The sequence below is a fragment of the Eubalaena glacialis genome, chromosome 3 (genome assembly GCF_028564815.1).
Source record: "Eubalaena glacialis isolate mEubGla1 chromosome 3, mEubGla1.1.hap2.+ XY, whole genome shotgun sequence".
In the NCBI taxonomy this organism is placed as follows: domain Eukaryota; kingdom Metazoa; phylum Chordata; class Mammalia; order Artiodactyla; family Balaenidae; genus Eubalaena; species Eubalaena glacialis.
In genome coordinates, this window is record NC_083718.1 from 133050849 (window position 1) to 133075374 (window position 24526).

The following is a 24526-nucleotide window of genomic DNA, read 5'->3' on the forward strand; positions in this document are numbered from 1 at the left end:
TTGTAGAAATATAATGTTGTTACTAACAATTTTCACATGATTTACCAAACCATAAAGCCAAATCTAGATATTATTTAGTGGCCAATACAGAACTCTTTCCTGCCAGATTCTTACCAGAAATCAGTGTAAGAGAGATATTATAAAGCATAGCTGCATCCTGGTTTTCAGCCTTTCTTTTGAAGATGTTGATAATAGTGGCATCATTGAAAGCCTGTGGAATTTCTCCAGTTCTCCATTTTTTTTGAGACGAGTCTATCCATGTCTGGAAGAGACTAAGCACAAAAGAAAACTATTGTTTACATTACAGGAAGTACTTATCTCTTTTTCTTCAAAATTGTATTTGAAGTTTTTGTTAGTCTTTATAATCATAAAAAGGATCTGTGATAGCTGTACCAGAGTCTGTTCTCACCACTGCCATCACTTATCATTACAAGACGTCAGCAACGATGACAATTCTTTTTTTTTTTTAAACATCTTTATTGAAGTATAATTGCTTTACAATGGTGTGTTACTTTCTGCTTTATAACAAAGTGAATCAGTTATACATATACATATGTTCCCATATCTCTTCCCTCTTGCATTTCCCTCCCTCCCACCCTCCCTATCCCACCCCTCTAGGTGGTCACAAAGCACCGAGCTGATCTCCCTGTGCTATGCGGCTGCTTCCCACTAGCTATCTATTTTACATTTGGTAGTGTATATATGTCCATGACACTCTCTCACCCTGTCACATCTCACCCCTCCCCCTCCCCATATCCTCAAGTCCATTCTCTAGTAGGTCTCTGTCTTTATTCCCATCTTGCCACTAGGTTATTCATGACCTTTTTTTTTTTTCCCTTAGATTCCATATATATGTGTTAGCATACTGTATTTGTTTTTCTCTTTCTGACTTACTTCACTCTGTATGACAGACTCTAACTCCATCCACCTCATTACAAATACCTCCATTTCATTTCTTTTTATGGCTGAGTAATATTCCATTGTATATATGTGCCACATCTTCTTTATCCATTCATCCGATGATGGACACCTAGGTTGCTTCCATGTCCTGGCTATTGTAAACAGAGCTGCAATGAATATTTTGGTACATGACTCTTTCTGAATTATGGTTTTCTCAGGGTATATGCCCAGTAGTGGGATTGCTGGGTCGTATGGTAGTTCTATTTGTAGTTTTTTAAGGAACCTCCATACTGTTCTCCATAGTGGCTGTATCAATTTACATTCCCACCAACGGTGCAAGAGTGTTCCCTTTTCTCCACACCCTCTCCAGCATTTATTGTTTCTAGATTTTTTGATGATGGCCATTCTGACCGGTGTGAGATGATATCTCACTGTAGTTTTGATTTGCATTTCTCTGATGATTAATGATGTTGAGCATTCTTTCATGTGTCTGTTGGCAATCTGTATATCTTCTTTGGAGAAATGTCTATTTAGGTCTTCTGCCCATTTTTGGATTGGGTTGTTTGTTTTTTTGTTATTGAGCTGCATGAGCTGCTTGTATAATTTGGAGATTAATCCTTTGTCAGTTGCTTCATTTGCAAATATTTTCTCCCATTCTGAGGGTTGTCTTTTGGTCTTGTTTATGGTTTCCTTTGCTGTGCAAAAGCTTTTAAGTTTCATTAGGTCCCATTTGTTTATTTGTGTTTTTATTTCCATTTCTCTAGGAGCTGGGTCAAAAAGGATCTTGCTGTGATTTATGTCATAGAGTGTTCTGCCTATGTTTTCCTCTAAGAGTTTGATAGTGTCTGGCGTTACACTTAGGTCTTTAATCCATTTTGAGTTTATTTTTGTGTATGGTGTCAGGGAGTGTTCTAATTTCATACTTTTACATGTACCTGTCCAATTTTCGCAGCACCACTTATTTAAGAGGCTGTCTTTTCTCCACTGTATATGCTTGCCTCCTTTATCAAAGATAAGGTGACCATACGTGCGTGGGCTTATCTCTGGGCTTTCTATCCTGTTCCATTGATCTATATTTCTGTTTTGGTGCCAGTACCAAACTGTCTTGATTACTGTAGCTTTGTAATATAGTCTGAAGTCAGGGAGCCTGATTCCTCCAGCTCCATTTTTCGTTCTCAAGATTGCTTTGGCTATTCGGGGTCTTTTGTGTTTCCATACAAATTGTGAAATTTTTTGTTCTAGTTCTGTGAAAAATGCCAGTGGTAGTTTGATAGGGATTGCATTGAATCTGTAGATTGCTTTGGGTAGCAGAGTCATTTTCACAATGTTGATTCTTCCAATCCAAGAACATGGTATATCTCTCCATCTATTTGTATCATCTTTAATTTCTTTCATCAGTGTCCTATAATTTTCTGCATACAGGTCTTTTGTCTCCTTAGGTAGGTTTATTCCTAGATATTTTATTCTTTTTGTTGCAATGGTAAACGGGAGTGTTTTCTTAATTTCACTTTCAGATTTTTCATCATTAGTATATAGGAATGCAAGAGATTTCTGTGCATTAATTTTGTATCCTGCTACTTTACCAAATTCATTGATTAGCTCTAGTAGTTTTCTGGTAGCATCTTTAGGATTCTCTATGTATAGTATCATGTCATCTGCAAACAGTGACAGCTTTACTTCTTCTTTTCCGATTTGGATTCCTTTTATTTCTTTTTCTTCTCTGATTGCTGTGGCTAACACTTCCAAAACTATGTTGAATAATAGTGGTGAGAGTGGGCAACCTTGTCTTGTTCCTGATCTTAGTGGAAATGGTTTCAGTTTTTCACCATTGAGGACAATGTTGGCTGTGGGTTTGTCATATATGGCCTTTATTATGTTGAGGAAAGTTCCCTCTATGCCTACTTTCTGCAGGGCTTTTATCATAAATGGGTGTTGAATTTTGTCAAAACCTTTCTCTGCATCTATTGAGATGATCATATGGTTTTTCTCCTTCAATTTGTTAATATGATGTATCACGTTGATTGATTTGCATATATTGAAGAATCCTTGCATTCCTGGAATAAACCCCACTTGATCATGGTGTATAATCCTTTTAATGTGCTGTTGGATTCTGTTTGCTAGTATTTTGTTGAGGATTTTTGCATCTATGTTCATCAGTGATATTGGCCTGTAGTTTTCTTTCTTTGTGACATCTTTGTCTGGTTTTGGTATCAGGGTGATGGTGGCCTCGTAGAATGAGTTGGGGAGTGTTCCTCCCTCTGCAATATTTTGGAAGAGTTTGAGAAGGATAGGTGTTAGCTCTTCTCTAAATGTTTGATAGAATTCGCCTGTGAAGCCATCTGGTCCTGGGCTTTTGTTTGTTGGAAGATTTTTAATCACAGTTTCAATTTCAGTGCTTGTGATTGGTCTGTTCATATTTTCTATTTCTTCCTGGTTCAGTCTCGGCAGGTTGTGCATTTCCAAGAATCTGTCCATTTCTTCCAGGTTGTCCATTTTATTGGCATAGAGTTGCTTGTAGTAATCACTCATGATCGTTTGTATTTCTGCAGTGTCAGTGGTTACTTCTCCTTTTTCATTTCTAATTCTATTGATTTGAGTCTTCTCCCTTTTTCTCTTGATGAGTCTGGCTAATGGTTTATGAATTTTGTTTATCTTCTCAAAGAACCAGCTTTTAGTTTCATTGATTTTTCCTATTGTTTCCTTCATTTCTTTTTCATTTATTTCTGATCTGATCTTTATGATTTCTTTCCTTCTGCTAGCTTTGGGGTTTTTCTGTTCTTCTTTCTCTAATTGCTTTAGGTGCAAGGTTAGGTTGTTTATTCGAGATGTTTCCTGTTTCTTGATGTAGGCTTGTATTGCTATAAACTTCCCTCTTAGAACTGCTTTTGCTGCATCCCATAGGTTTTGGATCGTCGTGTCTCCATTGTCATTTGTTTCTAGGTATTTTTTGATTTCCCCTTTGATTTCTTCAGTGATCACTTCGTTATTAAGTAGTGTATTGTGTAGCCTCCATGTGTTTGTATTTTTTACAGACCTTTTCCTGTAATTGATATCTAGTCTCATAGCGTTGTGGTCGGAAAAGATACTTGATACGATTTCAATTTTTTAAATTTACCAAGGCTGGATTTGTGACCCAAGATATGATCTATCCTGGAGAATGTTCCATGAGCACTTGAGAAAAATGTGTATTCTGTTGTTTTTGGGTGGAACGTCCTATAAATATCAATTAAGTCCATCTTGTTTAATGTATCATTTAAAGCTTGTGTTTCCTTATTTATTTTCATTTTGGATGATCTGTCCATTGGTGAAAGTGGGGTGTTAAAGTCCCCTACTATGATTGTGTTGCTGTCGATTTCCCCTTTTATGGCTGTTAGTATTTGCCTTATGTATTGAGGTGCTCCTATGTTGGGTGCATAAATATTTACAATTGTTATACCTTCCTCTTGGATCGATCCCTTGATCGTTATATAGTGTCCTTCTTTGTCTCTTGTAATAGTCTTTATTTTAAAGTCTATTTTGTCTGATATGAGAATTGCTACTCCAGCTTTCTTTTGATTTCCATTTGCATGGAATATCTTTTTCCATCCCCTCACTTGCAGTCTGTGTGTGTCTCTAGGTCTGAAGTGGGTCTCTTGTAGACAGCATATATGTGGGTCTTGTTTTTGTATCCATTCAGTCAGTCTGTGTCTTTTGGTGGGAGCATTTAATCCATTTACATTTAAGGTAATTATCGATATGTATGTTCCTATTCCCATTTTCTTAAATGTTTCAGGTTTGTTATTGTAGGTGTTTTCCTTCTCTTGTGTTTCTTGCCTAGAGAAGTTCCTTTAGCATTTGTTGTAAAGCTGGTTTGGTGGTGCTGAACTCTCTCAGCTTTTGCTTGTCTGTAAAGGTTTTAATTTCTCCATCAAATCTGAATGAGATCCTTGCTGGGTAGAGTAATCTTGGTTGTAGGTTTTTCTCCTTCATCACTTTAAGTATATCCTGCCACTCCCTTCTTGCTTGTAGAGTTTCTGCTGAAAGATCAGCTGTTAACCTTATGGGGATGCCCTTGTGTGTTATTTGTTGTTTTTCCCTTGCTGCTTTTAATATGTTTTCTTTATATTTAATTTTTGATAGTTTGATTAATATGTGTCTTGGTGTGTTTCTCCTTGGATTTATCCTGTATGGGACTCTCTGTGCTTCCAGGACTTGATTAACTATTTCCTTTCCCATATTAGGGAAGTTTTCAACTATAATCTCTTCAAATATTTTCTCAGTCCCTTTCTTTTTCTCTTCTTCTTCTGGGACCCCTATGATTCGAATGTTGGTGCGTTTAATGTTGTCCCAGAGGTCTCTGAGACTGTCCTCAGTTCTTTTCATTCTTTTTTCTTTATTCTGCTCTGCAGTAGTTATTTCCACCATTTTATCTTCCAGGTCACTTATCTGTTCTTCTGCCTCAGTTATTCTGCTATTGATCCCATCTAGAGTATTTTTAATTTCATTTATTGTGCTTTTCATCATTGCTTGGTTCCTCTTTGGTTCTTCTACGTCCTTGTTAAATGTTTCTTGCATTTTGTCTATTCTATTTCCAAGATTTTGGATCATCCTTACTATCATTATTCTGAATTCTTTTTCAGGTAGACTACCTATTTCCTCTTCATTTGTTAGGTCTGGTGTGTTTTGACCCTGCTCCTTCATCTGCTGTGTGTTTTTCTGTCTTCTCATTTTGCTTATCTTACTGTGTTTGGGGTCTCCTTTTCACAGGCTGCAGGTTCGTAGTTCCCGTTGTTTTTGGTATCTGTCCCCAGTGGCTAAGGTTGGTTCAGTGGGTTGTGTAGGTTTCCTGGTGGAGGAAACTAGTGCCTGTTTTCTGGTGGATGAGGCTGGATCTTGTCTTTCTGGTGGGCACGTCCACTTATGGTTGTGTGTTTTGGGGTGTCTGTGGCCTTATTATGATTTTAGGCAACCTCTCTGTTAATGGATGGGGCTGTGTTCCTATCTTGCTAGTTGTTTGGCATAGGGTGTCCAGCACTGTAGCTTGCTGGTCGTTGAGTGAAGCTGGGTCTTGATGTTGAGATGGAGATATCTGAGAGATTTTCGCCGTTTGGTATTACGTGGAGCTGGGAGGTCTCTTGTGGACCAGTGTCCTGAAGTTGGCTCTCCCACCTCAGAGGCACAGCCCTGATGCCTGGCTGGAGCACCAAGAGCCGTTCATCCACACGGTTCAGAATAAAAGGGAGAAAAAATAGAAAGAAAGAAAGAAAGAGGATAAAATAAAATAAAATAAACCTATTGTAATAAAAAATAAGAAAAAAATTATTAAGAATAAATTTATTAAGAAAAAAATTTTTTTTTAATTTTTAAAAAATAGATTTATTAATTTTTCATAATAAAAATAAGAAAAAATTTATTAAGAAAAAATTTATTAAGAAAAAAATTTTTTTAATTTTTTAAAATAAAAAATGTGAAAAAACTTAATAAAAATTTTTTTTAATTTTTTAAAAATAGAAAATAAGGAAAAAATTATTAAGAAAACATTTATTAGGGAAAAAAAAATTTTTTTAAGTAAAAAAAAAACAAACAAAAAAAACGGACGGCCCTAACCCTAGGACTAACGGTGAGAGGAAAGCTATACAGACAAAATCTCACCCAGAAGCATACATATACACTCACAAAAAAAGGAAAAGGGGAAAAATTAATATATCCTGCTCCCAAAGTCCACCTCCTAAATTTGGGATGATTCGTTGTCTATTCAGGTATTTAACAGATGCAGGCACATCAAGTTGTTTGTGGAGCTTTAATCCGCTGCTTCTGAGGCTGCTGGGAGAGATTTCCCTTTCTCTTCTTTGTTCGTACAGCTCCCGGGGTTCAGCTTTGGATTTGGACCCGCCTCTGCATGTAGGTCCCCTGAGGGTATCTGTTCCCCGCCCAGACAGGCGGGGGGGAGGGAGCGGTACGGAGGAGGCGGGGCGAGCCTGCGGCGGCAGAAGCCGGCGTGACATTGCAGCAGCCTGAGGCGCGCCGTGCGTTCTCCTGGGGAAGTTGTCCCAGGATCACGGGAGCCTGGCCTTGGCGGGCTGCACTGGCTCCCGGGAGGGGCGGTGTGGAGAGTGACCTGTGCTCACACACAGGATTTTTGGTGGCGGCAGCAGCAGCCTTAGCGTCTCATGCCCGTCTCTGGGGTCCGCGCTGATAACCGCGGCTCGCGCCCGTCTCTGGAGTTCGTTTAAGCGGCGCTCTGACTCCCCTCTCCTTGCGCGCTGCGAAACAAAGAGGCAAGAAAAAGTCTCTTGCCTCTTCGGCAGCTGCAGACTTTTTCTCGGGCTCCCTCCCGGCTAGCTGTGGTGCGCTAGCCCCTTCAGGCTGTGTTCACGCAGCCAACCCCAGTCCTCTCCCTGCGATCCGACCGAAGCCCGAGCCTCAGCTCCCAGCCCCCGCCCGCCCTGGCGGGTGAGCAGACAAGCCTCTTGGGCTGGTGAGTGCTGCTCGGCGCCGAGCCTCTGTGTGGGAATCTCTCCGTTTTTCCCCTGCGCCCCTGTTGCTGTGGGATCCGCGCTGATAGCCGCGGCTCGCGCCGGTCTCTGGAGCTCGTTTAGGCGGCGCTCTGAATCCCCTCTCCTTGCGCGCCGCGAAACAAAGAGGCAAGAAAAAGTCTCTTGCCTCTTCGGCAGCTGCAGTCTGTTTCCCGGACTCCCTCCCGGCTAGCACCGAAGCCCGATCCCCAGCTCCCAGCCCCCGCCCGCCCCAGCGGCTGAGCAGACAAGCCTCTCGGGCTGGTGAGTGCTGCTCGGCGCCAATCCTCTGTGCGGGAATCTCTTCACTTTGCCCTCCGCACCCCTGTGGCTGCGCTCTCCTCCGTGGCTCTGAAGCTTCCCCCCTCTGCCACCCGCAGTCTCTGCCCACGAAGGGGCTTCCTAGTGTGTGGAAACCTTTCCTCCTTCACAGCTCCCTCCCACTGGTGCAGGTCCCGTCCCTATTCTTTTGTCTCTGTTATTTCTTTTTTCTTTTGCCCTACCCAAGTACGTGGGGATTTTCTTGCCTTTTGGGAGGTCTGACGTCTTCTGCCAGCGTTCAGTGGGTGTTCTGTAGGAGCAGTTCCACGTGTAGATGTATTTCTACTGTATTTGTGGGAAGGAAGGCGATCTCCGCGTCTTACTCTTCCACCAACTTGCCCCTCCCCCCAAGGATGACAATTCTTTAAAGTTCTTTCCCTTCCTCTCGACTCTGAAAGAGAATTGGAAACTTCTTCAAATATAAGTGTTTAGATTCTTCGTGCACTATCCTAACGGGACTTTATTAATTCCTTAATCAATGTATTTTTTATTTATTCAATAATATTTACCAAGTATATACTGTTTCAAGTACTATGCTAGAGCTAGGGATGCAGATAAACAAAACAGAAATTGTTGTTGCGCGCATGGAGAATGGCAAAACCTGTGACCAGAAGAAGGCTGCCAAGTCACAATGGCTTATGTTTCACCAACATTTATAATTGGTACCCTATGAAATATTACACAATTTTTATACATCTTCTAGATTTATAAGCAGTACCCTAGGATAGTACATAACCCTCATAAACACTGTAAAGTCTTGGCAGTGGTGATGATGCCAAGTCACTAGCTCCCTATATCCCTTTAGCCTTGGTCTTTCCCCTCTGTTTTTGGGGGATAAGTTGAGTTAGATTGCATGAATTGAAATGTTACTCTTTGCATTTCAGTGTACTATGCGCAAATCCTCTTCCCTTACTAGGGGAGTGATGGAAATAGAGAGAGACCCTGACAAGTGTCTAAGGACAAGATTGGTTTCCTTGGGTCTAAAACTAAGGTAAAGAATTACTACTCAGGAAAACTGAGGATAACAAAAGCCAAAGAGGCAACCAAGCAAATCACAGACAGCCAGGACACTCCAGGGTATAAATTCTAGGCAAAGCAACTCCAAGTTTCAAATCTGAAATTCAAGCGTGGTAGGATTAGACTGAGAAAAGAGCAAGATGCGTTCAGGATGGAAACAGAACTACAGTTGTGTAAAAATAAGAGAATACTTAGAGCACACCTTTGGGAAGAGCTGATGCATGGTGAATGGAATTAAGGGAATGGCTTAAAGTATCAGGAATCCAGTGGGGAAAATTAAGATGTTGACCATGCATTTATGCTTCTTTATATTAGTGTCTTATTATCAGTAGCTAGTGTTGGCAATATCACCCATTCATTCACTGGCTCTATAGGTATTGATTTGTGCAATGCATAGACATCTATTGATAATTCTGGTTTGTAAATAAAGACATTGTTCTCTGGTGGGGTTGGAGAACCATCCCTGAATCTGGGTGCATAGATTGTGCGGTGAACTCTAGGAACAAACATTCAATAGATGTAAGTGGTGCTCTCGAGTTGAATGAGGTAGTGGTTTTGATATTGGTGATGTTTTATCACACAGCTTCTTGTAGTTGTTGTCAGTCTTACAAAGTCTGCCATTTAACCATTTAAGAGAGAAAAAAATGCTTCTTTTTATATTTCTGAAATCTGTTATTTCAAATCTAATGTGTTTCTTTCTTTAAACAACAACATACACTAATACACACCATATTTAATGATTTATTTATCAAAAACATGCATTTGGGGGGTAACACTTCTTAAAATTATGTCATTTCACAAAAATGGGAATCTACATGTAACATTTTAATATTGAAAATAAGTTAGACCCTTATAAATTTTGTTTTTACAAATTTTCACAATATTATACCTTTTCACTTGTGATTGGCTTCATTTTATACTGCCCAATGAGATTATTTAATTCTGATATGGTAGATCAATTTTCCCCATACTTTAATTTCTGTTTAATATCCCCCTTTATAATTCAAGTTATATTTTAAAAATTCTTAGATATGAATAAAGATTTTGTCCTCCCTATATTGCAGTAGTTTTTTACAGACACATTTAGGCCTAGATTATCTTCATTGTAAGAATGAAAAATAAGAGAAATAGAAGGGAACATTAAAATTTAACATTATATTAGTGTTTGGAGTCAGATAAAGACACCAAGTTGAGCAAAGAAAATGATTATAAAATCAGATTTTAAGAACATGAATTTGAAGACAGCTGCTGCTTTTGTGAGCTTACCTCTGTATACCTACAATAGCATATCAGCCAACTATTATCTCAGAAGTATAACTCTCCTCTCTCTACAAATTGTGATTAGCCAGAGAAATGACTTAATCATCTATATTCTAAACACTGCAGATTTCAGTTAGCAAAGTCATAGTTACCTGGAGGGCAACAATGCAGCAACTGATATACCCAGACAAGGGAACCCAAAGGAAAAAAAATTTTAACATAGATATTATATATGAAATCCCTCCTCCTGAAATTCACATAGGCCCATTCTTCCTCTGCAGTATCTCTAATAATCAGGAACCTCCTGCCCGATGATTCTCTACTTTCAAATAAATAAAAATTCTGTTATTTCAGAAAGGAGTCTTCTTTTCAAATCCCATTCACTTGGGAATATTCTTTTATCCATGATTATGTCTCTGTATTTTTAATCTGTCACTTTTAGTCAAATATAATGTTTTCCCTGGAATATTAAAAAATAAAAGTAATTTAGTTTGTTTTTACAGCCACTTAACTCTTAGTTTGAGAATCATAAAGTTTTTTCCTGAGGTTTATTAGGTGGGTTATATATAGTGTATATAGTATACCTCCCTTAGAAACCTTAATGAGTATGGAAACTGAAATATAGCAATGGTTTAATATATCTCCATACTTTTATCAAGCCATCTAGCTTGAAACTTTGAGAATGAGTGTGAGATTTCCCCAAAAGAAAAGTAGCATTTAGTTAGGTTAAGTGTCAAGTTGCTAGCTTACACTGTATAAAAGTCAATATGTACCAAGTCATATTAGTGAATTTCATCTACACTGCTAGGAGGTTGTTGAACTCAATTACAGAAATGTGCAGAGCTTGATTTGATGTGTGAGGAGGTTAGGAGACCACAATCAATTAAAAAGTACACATGTATATCCTGTTCTGGGGAAACAGTTGTTATAGTATCCCTTGTTCAGTTTCTGCTTTTTTCTCTGACTTTACCTCTGAATATAAGAGAACAAAAGGTTTAATAATTCCCCAGTTACATTTGGAATTATTTTGTCAGCAATATCTAATAGGAAGACACACCATCGTTGTTTTCTTGAATGAAGCCTCAAGCAGCTACAATTAAACACGCTGTACTTTTTTTTTCACGTAGCGAAACCATTTGAAAATGGACAATATTTGGACATTTATGGAATTACAAGGGACCAGGCTGGAGAATATGAATGCAGTGCAGAAAATGATGTGTCATTTCCAGATGTGAAAAAAGTGAAAATTGTCGTAAACTGTAAGTCCCAAAACCTTTTATCAATATAATTTCATAGAAAAGATAAAACACCTGAAAAATACTGTCTGAAACATATGTTGCTATTTTTTAAGAGGTGGTCTATTGATAAACACTGCCTGTTGGCAGTGAAAATGTTTACATGTTAGAATATTGATCAAACTGTTTTATGTAACATCAATTGCCCCAAGTAATTCCACAATAATTCAGTTTAATGTTTAGATGGCAGTGTTTCCGGTATCATCCTAGTCCCTGGCATTCTAAACTGTGGTATCCTTATCTCTAAAGCATCCTATACTCATGGTGTTATCTTCATTCTCATGGGTTCCACCTGGAGTGTATTCTGACTAAATTTAAGTGTGGAATTCCCAATCAAATTTGATGGACATGAAGTGTGCTATTCTGTACTTAAAGAGAAAAGCTGTTACTGTGATACTCCTATTATGTGGGTATTTAATTCTATTTAGTTTGGACAATATTGAGAAAACGAAGAAGTAATTTTCCCATGAACGTCATTAGTAGGAAATTAGAATATTAAGAGATACCTGCAGAACCATCAGTGTCATTATGTTATACCTTTTCTCTAAATATATTTCAAAACAGTGATGAAAGTCATTTTTTCATTAATATCTTATATCTTATGATCTCAACAGCAATGACTGTGATAGTCTTTACTTTTCAAAAACAATCCCTTTTAGTCTTTCTCTCAAAAATTTTCACATTGTTTAACTTATTCAAATAGAATATTTTGGGGATAATAGTATTTTACCAAAGTGTTTTCAAACTATAGCTTCCAATGTGTTTTCCTCCCATTTATACATCTTTCTATATATGGCCATTGCTAATAATGAGTACATTGTATTGTACCATAGATCAGAAGGAAAATTTTCCAAATATATCCCCAAATGCTAAAACTAAGCAGTTTTTTCATATTAATATGAATCTCAGTTTCATGGGTCAAAAAATGACTATCAAAACACTCTAGGCAGTTGAGTATCTGCCAGGGCAAATCATTGCCACCAACTAACATTTGTCAGTGACTAAGCTATACATTTGGGGTTGACTCTGAGCAAATGTGCATAATGCCAGAAGGAGGCAGTTTCTGGAGCAGAGTTTCTCATATAATATTCTGAGACAAACTTCCGCAGAGCACCCAAGAAGCTTACTAGAAATGGAAATTTTCTGTGCCCCACCAGCCCTTCTGAATCAAAATCCTTGAGGTATATGGCCTGGAATTATACATTTATGATAAGTTCCCATTGAATCTCAGGACTCCTTTTGCAGAGGGTTACTGCTTATCCCTCTGGAACTCTCTGAAATTAGAGTTAATAAGCAAATAAAAATCCCTGATTATTTTATAACTAACCATGCTTATCTGAATATGAGTCTACAGATTTTATTGTTGGAGGGTTGGGAAAAGAGGTGAGAAATAAGAGTACAAGGGAAGTGATATTTTTAGCAGTGAGCACTAAGAAAAGAAAAGGTAGAGTCAATCTGTCAAACAAGCAAGGCACCCAGCCTGGCAATGCAGCCTACTTTCAAACCCCCAGAAACAACATATCTCTAAACTCATGTCTCCAATGGGGATACAATTGAACACAAGCTGCCATATGGATTTTCATGGGCCTATGCTCCATGTATAATCCACACTTTTTTTTGCATTCACACTTTCTTTTCTATCTTTTTATCTCTCTGACTTTAGTTCATTGTCACTTATTATGTAATCTGATTCTCTATTTTTCCTGGACAAGTGAGTACTTTAGACTGATAAAGTTCAAGTAAGGATGCAGAAATTTGGAGAGAAATTGAATTGAAAGAAAGACACACCAACCAATGAGTCATCTAAAGGATTTGTGTGGAGAAAAGAATCCATATATAAAGCAGAAGGACAGAAATTAAGGAAACAGATGTCAAGAAGTATGAAGGATCTGCCACAATTTCATGGTTGCTGGCAGAAGACAGAGACAAGGGGCAGTTTATTACTCATAGCGATAGCAGTAGCCAGAGTATTGTCTTACATCCGTTCCCCAAGCCCTAATTACTACAGGGTGATGTGATGAGGGCTAGGTGACGCCTATACACACAGTGGGTGTGTGTCATAGCTGAGGCTCCCTGAGCTTAGAAACTCGAATTTTTTTTGTATAATGGCAGCAAGCAAACCTGCCCTTTGCCACAGAGGGAGAAATTATCTTCATTATACTGGACTGTAAACAAACCTGCCCTTTGCTCCACGGAGAGAACTACCTCTTCTATCTTCCAAGACTGTTCTCTATACAAACTTCCTTGAAAAGATTGTCAGGAACAAAAGCTGTCAGTGCCTCTGCTCACAAGATGTGCAGAAACACAAGAGACCCATGGAGAATTGCCTTCCAACACAAAATGGAAGCAGGAAAGTTTGAAGCAGAGCCTAGAAACATTCCATCAGTTGAAAAGGGTGCTTCAGTGGCTTTTGCAGGGTTTTAGACACCTAAAAATCGGTAGAAAAGAAAATGTCGTTAACCAACTTTAACTTAAGAAGGAAAACCGGAAGGAAAAAGGGGAAAGTAAAAAAAAAAAAAAGGTTAAGGATGTGTTTATATAGCCATGATGCAGACTATGTTTTTTAAGAACTAATTTCAGTTAAAGTACAGTCATAAGTGGAAATATTGGTGCCAACACAGTATTAAAAATATTAAGAAAATGGACTCAACAGGATTTTTTAAATGGTTTTAAACATTCAATGTTGTTTTCTGCTGCTTCTCAAATTATACCTTTGATAGCTCACATTTTCTTAAATGTGCCATGAAGAATTGTATTGAATACTGATTGATCAATTAAATTTACATCTTTTGAATCAATATTTTATGTAAGTTTGTTCAGACTTCTGGTCAAGACCTAAAATTTGCCTTAGTTTGGAATAATTTTATCACACGTATACCAGTGATAGCTAAGTAGCGTAGGTGTGTGAGTGTAAGTTCCTGGTTATGAGGAAATTTGGAAAGTATTAATTTTGTGAATTTACCCCTTTAGAAGCACTATCCATGGATTTTTTAAATTATTTATTTATTTATTTATTTATTCATTTATTTTTGGCGTGTTGGGTCTTCGTTTCTGTGCGAGGGCTTTCTCTAGTTGCGGCAAGCGGGGGCCACTCTTCATCGCGGTGCGCGGGCCTCTCACTATCGTGGCCTCTTTTGTTACGGAGCACAGGCTCCAGACGCGCAGGCTCAGTAGTTGTGGCTCACGGGCCTAGCTGCTCTGCGGCATGTGGGATCTTCCCAGACCAGGGCTCGAACCCGTGTCCCCTGCATTAACAGGCAGATTCTCAACCACTGCGCCACCAAGGAAGCCCCTATCCATGGATTTTACTGAACTGATTTCCCAAAGGAAATTAACCAAAACGTACTGAACAAACTTTAGTTTGTCAAAGCCCAAAATTGAGCACAGAGCTCTATAACAAACACGGACAAGAAATATATTACATACTTAATATATATTACACATTTTTACATATGTATGTATATATATACTTACATATATATTACATATGTATGTATATATATTTCTTAACAAATTGAAAAACAAACTAAAAAATGAAAAGGAATCATGACAGTTATCATAAACAGAACTTGAGAAATTAATACACATACACACACATAACACGAGAGAAAAAAATTTGAACCAGTTGGTTAGCTAAGCCAGAGGGAGCTAGTGGATTAGAGTTGGATAGATTCTCTGTGTTATTTGCATTTGTATTCCATCCCTGGAAGCAACCTAGAGGATATTAGTCCCATAATTTTTATTGTTAATTAAAAAGTGGAAAAATGAATGTCCAGAAAGCCCATGGGTTCAATTAAACTGGGAAAAACAGGAAAAGAGAGACCAGGGTCTAAAAAATCAGTAAAGTTGATTCATGGAAGCCATATCTAGAATCTGGAAAATGTAGATGGTATCATAGACTAATCAAATAACAAAGATCTCTATAGGGAAGCAGAATCCCAGATTTAGAAATCAGGAAAGCCTGCAAGACCTCACGTTTCAAAATAAATGTTGCTGGTAAAAGGGGCAGGATTCTCTGATCTTGTGACAGGTTTTTTTTTCTCCACCCTATTTATGTGTACTTTTCCAGTTAAGAGTAACTCTTTTAGAAATGCGGGCCTTATAGTCAGGCGTAACTTAATTGAACTCTTGTTCTATAATTTACTGGACTTTGAGACCTTGGGAAACCACTTTACCTCTCTGAGTCTCAATTTCCAATTCTGTAAATTTGGGGCAATAATAGATAATTTTCAGGGTTTGGGTAAGGATTAAATGAGATGATATACATATAGCACCTATCACAGTGACTGGCCCACTGTTGGCAATTGAAAAATTATACATCTCTCTCTGCACATATTTACTCTAGAATGTAAGCTCTATGTCTTAAGGGGTTTTCCTTTCCTTTGTACAATGATGTGTTCCCGTCACATAGAGCAGCACCAGGTTTATAGGAGGCACTCAAAAAATAGTTGTCAGATGAATTATTTAAAAGATTAGCATTCACCAAGTGCATTACTCTACTAGGCAAAACAGGAAAGAGGTAATTAGGTTTGTTCCACAATAATATATTTTTTTCTCCCAGAACAATAAGTAAATGGTATGTTGACTAACTTATTTCTGATACCATTTTTTTAACCAAAATTTTCAGGTGGATTCAATAAAGATAACCTGCCATTTATATAGTGCTTTCACCCAGAAGGAGGAAGCATTAATTCCATTTTTTTTACAGATAAGAAAATTGAAGTTCAATGAGATTAAAATATTTCATAACGTCCCTGATTTTCAAGGGCGAAAAGACATGAATAAAGGAAAGTATTAATTAACCAGAAAAAATATAGAGTCAACTAGATTAAGGTAAAAAGAGGTCTAGATATTATTTCAGTTTTTGCTCATGTCAGTAAGATCATTCATTGTATTTGGTATCAGAAATTATTTTGCACACACAATTTCCAGTAAAATAGAATTGAGTACTTCTTCCTATGGTCAAACAGTAAAGATATTTTTGAGTGCACTGTGAACTAAGATTTTATCCAGTAAATCACAGGCACATATTTGTACATTATTTTGCATCTGATACATATTCATTTATGCAAATGTGCACTTTATCTTCCAATATAACTAGCTCCAAACATGTGGAATAGAATGTACCAATTAGTATAACTTATTACAATTGTATCAAAGCCTGAAATGAGGGGCCACCAGGGAGAGGTAAGAGGAGGAAGAAGATTCTAGGGAAGGGACCAGTTTTCTTAGGCTATTCATAAAGTTTTCTCCAAAACATTGGGCAAGTTAGGCAGACACATCAGACTTAAGACTAGAAGAAATTGCAGATGACAAGTAGATATCACCTTAAATAAAGAGAAAAGCTCAGCATTCAGAGTTGGAATTGGACAGAGATACTACCATAGGACCAGAAGAAAAATGAGAGTTATTTGAACTCACAATTATCACCTAAGCTTTCACTTCTGGTTCCATTTTGTGCCCCTACCTTTACTTTCCATTTTCCTCATCTTTTTATACTGCTTATAATATAAGCTACTCTCCTGTTTTTAAATTTCTTGATAAGCTAATTAACACTTACCTGGAACAACTCAGGACATTAAAAACCACATATTGTTTTTCTTCTAAATGAAGTACTAGTTCATATGTAATAATGAAGATTTACTTCAGTAAATCTACATTTATATATGTATTTATTTACCTATTTACTTATTGCTTACTATGATACTATCGAGGTCTTAGGGCCAGGGATACCAGTGTTCAAGGAGTTCAACATCTAAGAGAAGAGAAAGACAAAAGAGGAAAACATAAGCAGAACACTCTATGACATAAATCACAGCAAGATCCTTTTAGACCCACCTCCTAGAGTAATGGAAATAAAAACAAAAATAAACAAATGGGACTTAATGAAACTTAAAAGCTTTTGCACAGCTAAGGAAACCATAAACAAGACTAAAAACCCTCAGAATGGGAGAAAATATTTGCAAACGAATCAACGGACAAAGGATTAATCTCCAAAATATATAAACAGCTCATGCAGCTCAATATTAAAGAAACAAACAACCCAATCCAAAAATGGGCAGAAGATCTAAATAGACATTTCTCCAAAGAAGACATACAGATGGCCAAGAAGCACATGAAAAGCTGCTCAACATCACTAATTATTAGAGAAATGCAAATCAAAATTACAATGAGGTATCACCTCACACCAGTTAGAAAGGACATCATCAGAAAATCTACAAACAAATGCTGGAGAGGGTGTGGAGAACCCTCTTGCACTGTTGGTGGGAATGTAAATTGGTACAGCCACTATGGAGAACAGTATGGAAGTTCCTTAAAAAACTAAAAATAGAATTACCATATGATCCAGCAATCCCACTACTGGGCATATGCTCAGAGAAAACCATAATTCAAAAAGACACATGCACCCCAATGTTCATTACAGCGCTACTTACAATAGCCAGGTCATGGAAGCAACCTAAATGCCCATCGACAGATGAATGGATAAAGAAGTTGTGGTACATATATATAATGGCATATTACTCAGCCATTAAAAGGAACAAAATTGAGTCATTTGTTGAGACATGGATGGATCTAGAGACTGTCATACAGAGTGAAGTAAGTCAGAAAGAGAAAAACAAATATCGTATATTAACACATGTATGTGGAACCTAGAAAAATGGTACAGATGAACCGGTTTACAGGGCAGAAGTTGAGACACAGATGTAGAGAACAAACATATGGACACCAAGGGGGGAAAGCTGTGGGGGGATGGGGATGGTGGTGTGATGAATTGGGTGATTGGGATTGACATGTATACACTGATGTGTATAAAATTGATGACTAATAAGAACCTGCTGCATAAAAAAATAAATAAAATTCAAAAATTCAAAAAAAAAAAAAAAAGAACCACGAACTTGTAGTAAAGTGTGGCAAGTACTTTGATAAACCAATCATAAGGTGCTATGCAAGGCTATCATAAAGACACCTTGGGGTATCAGTGAAAGCTTCCAAGAGGCCTTGGCCCTGGTGGTGTCTGAAGGATAAAATTGAATTTGATAGATACTAAAAAAAAAAAAAAAAAGGAAATAAAGGAGTGAGGCCTCCGTGGCAATAGCAGCAGCATTTGCTTAACCCAATAGGAATTAGGGGACAAGGCACTGCTGGATCTGTCAGGCTGCGGTGAGCTGGAGGAGACCAAAAAGGGAAACAGAAAGAAGGTTGGGTAGTGTAGAGGAAGGCAGGGCCAGATTCAATGGGAGTTCATGAATTTTCATAGGCAGACATAGATCCAGTGCTTCACAATCAAAGAAGAAAAACTTTGAGATGATAAAACTATTCAGAGACACATCTGAATATTAAAGAAATGTATTTAAATATTTTTCTTTCCTACATCCATGGATTGTACTTGGAAGGTTTCTGTTTTGTCATTGCAAGGGCAGAGGAAAAAATTAAAATGACACTATTGAAAACAACTACAACTAAAAGAGACATGAGGAACTAAGAAATTTGAAGGAAAATCCTTATGGATATTGAGCACTGAATATTAGAAACGAATGGATAATCACCCAGAAAACATTTTTAACTAAAACATTTCTACTCAATAGAACAGCATAAATATCTACAAATTAAACCTTTTCTTTTCACCTTAGGACTTTCATGGTATAAAAAGTTCAGATTTAATTCTATGGTTTATATAATTCCTTAGTTGAAGCAAAACTATGTTATTAAACATGCAGTTAAGGAATACATGATTTCTTCTATTGAGGGAAACACAATTGGTCCTTTGTTTTAAATCTAAGACTTACACTTCAGTTAATGACTAGGGTGCCAAGGCTATTTTTACTTAATGAGTCTGTTACCCAATTTAACTTAAATGTATTCTCTCATACTTTTATCGAGGTTTTGAGAGGAGTTTTAGTGTTAAGGGTCTATGAGTGATCTTTGACCCTTTTGTTCATAGAAAGTCAAAATGTATCTGTAGTAACCAAATGTGCATATTTTTATTATTCCTATTTTTTTCTAAAAGATGAAACAATTTTCTTGCTTTAGTACATGAGCAAGACTTTTTGCTAGATGACAGTCTGTGTTTGTTTTGTTTGTCTTGTTCTTCCTAGGTTGGCATTTATTGCTTCAAAAAAAAAAAAGATATATGTCAAGTAGTAGATATAATAGAGATTGACCATCAATTAGCAGTAAGAAAGCCATTTCTAACAGAGTGAAAATGCTTTAGGTTGAAAATAATTCCACGCCAAACTGAAGAAAAGTGGTAAAGTCAGGAAAGAAATAACAAATATATTTGTCACACACTTTTGTGTGTGCTTTTGCTTCTGTGATGGTGTTCTCATCTAGATCCATGCTCTAGTAAGCTGCCCAAGGGTCAAACTCTGAATACTTCAAGGTGCCTCCTTCTGAATATATTCTTCAAACTGATCCTGGAAGTTGAAACAAACATACAGCTTATAAACCCGTATTTATTTAAGTCCAACTTTATTAGCAAATTTCCTCAGTGAGCATGTATATCAAGCAAGATAATTTATGGAATTGAATTCTTTTTAATGGAACACTTGAGAGCGACACAGAATTAATCTTCTTGGGTCTTTTCCATATCATCATGATTGAACTTCACAAGAATTGTCAAGTATTCTCATGTCTGCTCTTGCACATATGTGTGTGTTTTGTGTAAGTGTATGTGTGTGTTTGAAGGGAGTGAAGATTAGGGGAAATATATGGTAGAAATAGTATAAACAAAGGCAATATGTAGAAGAGTTAGGGTAGGTAAATTTGGAAAAAGGGGCCAAACTGTTGGGAAACTTCCTTTGTACTTTAGAGCTTGCTTCCCCCATCTCCCCTCTTTCCTTCCTTCATTTTTGTATGCATTTCCTCTTTCTTTCTCACCATCAGTAGCCCATTGCTACATTTTTCTCATTATCTTTTTCTCTGTTTGTTTCTTCCCTTTCCTTTCCTCTTATTTCTACCCAAATGTATAAAAATACTAAACCAAAATTTTTAAAAAATTTATATAATGGGAATTAGCAATGAATTTTCTTGCCATCTTGGAAATATTTAAAATATACAGATTCCTGAATAACCACTCCCCAAATATACTGAATTATTCAGTCTTTATTATATTTACTTATAAGTAAATGAATAAATATTTGAAAATTTACTAGGTGATTATAGTAAACATGTATGTTTAGAGATTACAGCATAATGAGTGTAAGACAGAAAGGCTGAAGATCTGAATTCTATTTTTAATTCAGTTACTGAACCTATTATACAACATTGGACAAAGAAGTTAAACTTCTTAGTATTAATTGCCTCATTTGTAAAATGAGGTAATCATGTCTATGGTATTCCCTCATTCTGAGATTCTGATGTGTTTCTCTGATACAACTATCTAAGGTTTTTAGGGACAGTGTGGATTCAACTGCAGGCAGACAGGAAGCAAAGGTTTAAAGCAACTGTTTGGCTTTAGTGTCAAATGATTCTAAATAATCTTATTCTTTTGGTTTGTGAATTCTTTGAGAAGTTACTAAGGATGATAATTTTGTTCTCTCATGCACTGTTGGCAAATTTGGGCAAACTATTTTTTTTAACTTTAAAATTGTAATTTCATGGAAAGAGTAGGTACAACAATGGAGAAATAAATTTCAGAGAATTTCAAAGTAAGGTTGCTGTTTATGCAGTGGAATGTGACAGAGGGTAACAAAAACAGGATTTGAAATCAGACAAACATGATTTCTAATCCCAGCTCAGTCACTTGTTAACTATGGAGTACTGGGAAAATTAGTTAAACTCTCACAGACTCAGTTTTCTTACATTAAAAAAAAAACAACAAAAAAAACTGGAGATAATTATACCTACCTTGAAGATTTCTTCTGAGAATTGTGTCATAATATATGTAAAACAACAGTGCGACTAGCACAAAGCAAACAACCTACATTGTTAAGTAATAGTATTGATATATAGCACGCATCACATTGCCCTTTTTGTTTACATGTCAACCTTCCTTTGTGGCCTGTGAGCTCTCTGAAGAAGGGGACAACTCTTATTCACTTTTGTGCTTGAGGCAGTATGCACATAGTTATGAGGACAGGCTCTGCAGCTGGTCACCTTGGCTTTGAATTCTAGCTCTGCCGCTTACTACTATGCAAGCTTGCTCAAATTATTAAGCTTTGTGTGTGTCAGTTTCTTCAACTATTAAGTGGGGACTGAGCATTTAACTGTAAGTTAAGGCATAAAAAGGTTTAGTACATATTAGTGTTATTTTTTTTCTTTTTTTGGCTGTGTTGGGTCTTTGTTGCTGTGTGCAGGCTTTTCTCTGGTTGCGGCAAGCAGGGGCTACTCTTCGTTGCGGTGTGCAGGCTTCTCATTGCGGTGGCTGTTTTAGAGCACAGGCTCTAGGCGTGCGGGCTTCAGTAGTTGTGGCACACAGGCTCAGTAGTTGTAGCTCACGGGCTCTAGAGAGCAGGTTCAGTAGTTGTGGCACACAGGCTTAGCTGCTCCGTGGCATGTGGGATCTTCCCGGACCAGGGCTCGAACCCGTGTCCCCTGCATTGGCAGGCAGTTTCTTAACCACTACGCCACCAGGGAAGCCCAGTACATATTATTTTAATTTCAGTACCTAACATATTGCCTGGTGATACATGCCTGTAGGTTGAATAAATAAATAAATATAATATAAGCACACATGGAATTTGAAAATTGATAGTATTGTAAGATCACCCAAGTTCCTTCGTGTTATGGATGTATGCTTAGATAGCTTTTGAAATCAGATCACAGAGTTCACAGAAACACTCAAAATGGAATCCTGAAATCCTGATTCTAGGTCTGAGGCTATTTCATTATACCAGCCTGCCTCCATGTAAATCAAAATAAGATTTAATTATTTTCAGTAAACTCTGTAAACTTCAGAGTCTTTGAGAAAGATAGCCTACTCTGAAGGGTAAGGAGACAGGATCACTGTGGGTAATGAGGAAAAGGTTTGAATAACGAGAATATACACAGGTGCTGCCTGTCAGAATGGCTATCACTGAAATAAAGTGAAGAACCGAGAGAATTAGGATTCCAGTGAATAGATAAAACAATCACAATAAATAATCCTTGGGAATGATGCTGCACTCAAAATAGGTTTGTTCATACATTGTCTGAAATAAGAGATTTTGTTTAATAGTGAATGTAATGAAGTCTCAGCAACCTACCTGCTTGCTCTACACAGTAAAGGTAACAGCAATGTAAACACCCCCCCAAAAATAAAAACAACTCCCCCCCAAAAAATGCCCACTGTGCTGGGGGCATTAAACAGTTACAGTTTTCATAGGTAAAATGAAAGATGATAAAGTTCTATTTAGAACACTCTCTGTATATTCCAGGCTTAAGATTCACTGCTCTTATTGCCATGAGGTCATACTTCATTCAGTTTATCAAAAACTTAAAAGTAGTTTGGTGGTAATTTATATCTTATGCCCACTCCCCAGCTGTTTCAGAGTTAAAGTTAGGGATTCGGATAATATTTCTAGGTTTTTAAATAATATAGTGCGACATATTAGCTTAATTCATACTAATTTTTTTCTTCCATAAATCATAGTTTGACCTAGTCCAAACATATCAGCATTCTGTAGCCTAGAACAGATGCTGAGAGTGTTTCCACATTTGTTTCAACCAACTAGTGTACATTGACATGTCAGGATGGAGGAGGTGTATCAGCAATTAGCGGAAGTTCGCAAATGCTACATTTGTTAACGCTGTTTCACATTTGTGAGCATATTGGTTTTGCAAACCGTTCTATTTTTCTCTGTGAGTGTTGAAAGGACTTTGAAGCTCAGTGCAATTCACATGAAGATGCAGTCTTTGCTAAAGTGTCGCATGAGCTGTTCTGCACAACCCAACAGGAAAGAGATGAATCTGATAATCTATGGATTTTTAGGAGTCAAGTTGCATAACTCTAAGAATCTAGTGTCCTGATAGAATTTTCTACGTGATCCAATGTGGTAGAAATTTCAAGTTGTTTATCAAAACCTATTTTTATCTCCTTCTAGAACACCTACCCCACTCCCAGCCCCCACCTCTCCCCACTTGGACTACAGTGACTAACCTGTTTAAGGGTTACTTTTGGCCCTATGACTGAGTTCCAGTGAATGAAATGTGAGCAGAAATGACATGGGCCACTTCCAGGCTTGGCCTATAAAGTTTCCCATGCTCAGTTCCATGCTTGTTACTTTTCCTGGCTAGTTGGAATAGTAACCCCCCACGGTGATCTGGAAAGCTACAGGTTGAAGAAAACAAAGCTATCATTATCTTGAGCCACTGAGTGATTTTATGCCGAAGAATACCCCTACCTCATTACCTCACTTCACTCCTAACCTTTCATTGATCTGAAACATTATGAACTATTAGGTGAATGAGAAATAACCTTCCTTTTCATCGACTCATTGCATGTTTGGGTCTATTTGTTACCATAGCTGAGCCTCTTCTGACTAGTATAATCAAAGATATGGGCTCAAATCTTCTGTATAGATTAGACTTCCTTGCCTCATATCTTTCTTTAAAAATCTAGCCGGAAGCCATGATTAAAAGATTCCTGAGAAGAGTAAGGAGATAATGGATCTCTTCTTCCTCCAAGATGAAGCATAGCCTACTGAATTTATATTTGCAAATTTTGTTAGTCATGGTAAAAAAAAAAAAAAAAAAACAATTTATGAATATCATGCCTTTGAGGCTTCATATGATTTTGCTAAAAAAATACAACTGGATTCAAAATAGCATCTGGCCATCAACCTCTGATATGAACTTTCCTGACAAAATGTGACTTGGAGACACAGAAAATGGAACAACAGTTGGAAAACCTCCAAAACTTAATACTAACCCAAAGCCAGTATTCAGAAGGCATTTCTACAAAGTAAAAAACTCATGGAGTTAGAACACAAAAAACAAACAAAAAACCAATGCTATTCCTCGCTTAGCCTCATGGAAGAAACAGCCCAGCCTTCCTGAAAGAAAACAGAGAACTTAATTTTTCTCCCTGAGCTTCTGCTTCCTGGCTTAGAAACTTCCAGACTTGTACCAAAGACAAAACTGGACAGCCTCCTCTCTGTATATGGTTGCAGTTATGAAGGCAGTCAGAATATTATTCCCTTGCTCTCACCCTACCTTCCTTTATCCACTGACCCATTGCATTTTATGGGGTATGTTTTCAGAATTTAAAACTTTGTATGTAGGAAGAGAAAGAAGAGAAGAGTACTAAAACCAGACCATGTT

At 37.4% G+C, this 24526-nt stretch overlaps 1 protein-coding gene across 1 annotated transcript in view; it reads left to right on the forward strand.

Moving 5' to 3' along the window:
• Positions 1-24526, forward strand: part of NEGR1 (neuronal growth regulator 1) — a 917236-nt gene that overhangs the window by 607832 nt on the left and 284878 nt on the right. Inside the window, exon 4 of the mRNA XM_061186448.1 lies at positions 11120-11251. Coding sequence (XP_061042431.1) covers positions 11120-11251 — 132 coding nt within the window. The remainder of the gene's footprint in view (positions 1-11119; positions 11252-24526) is intronic.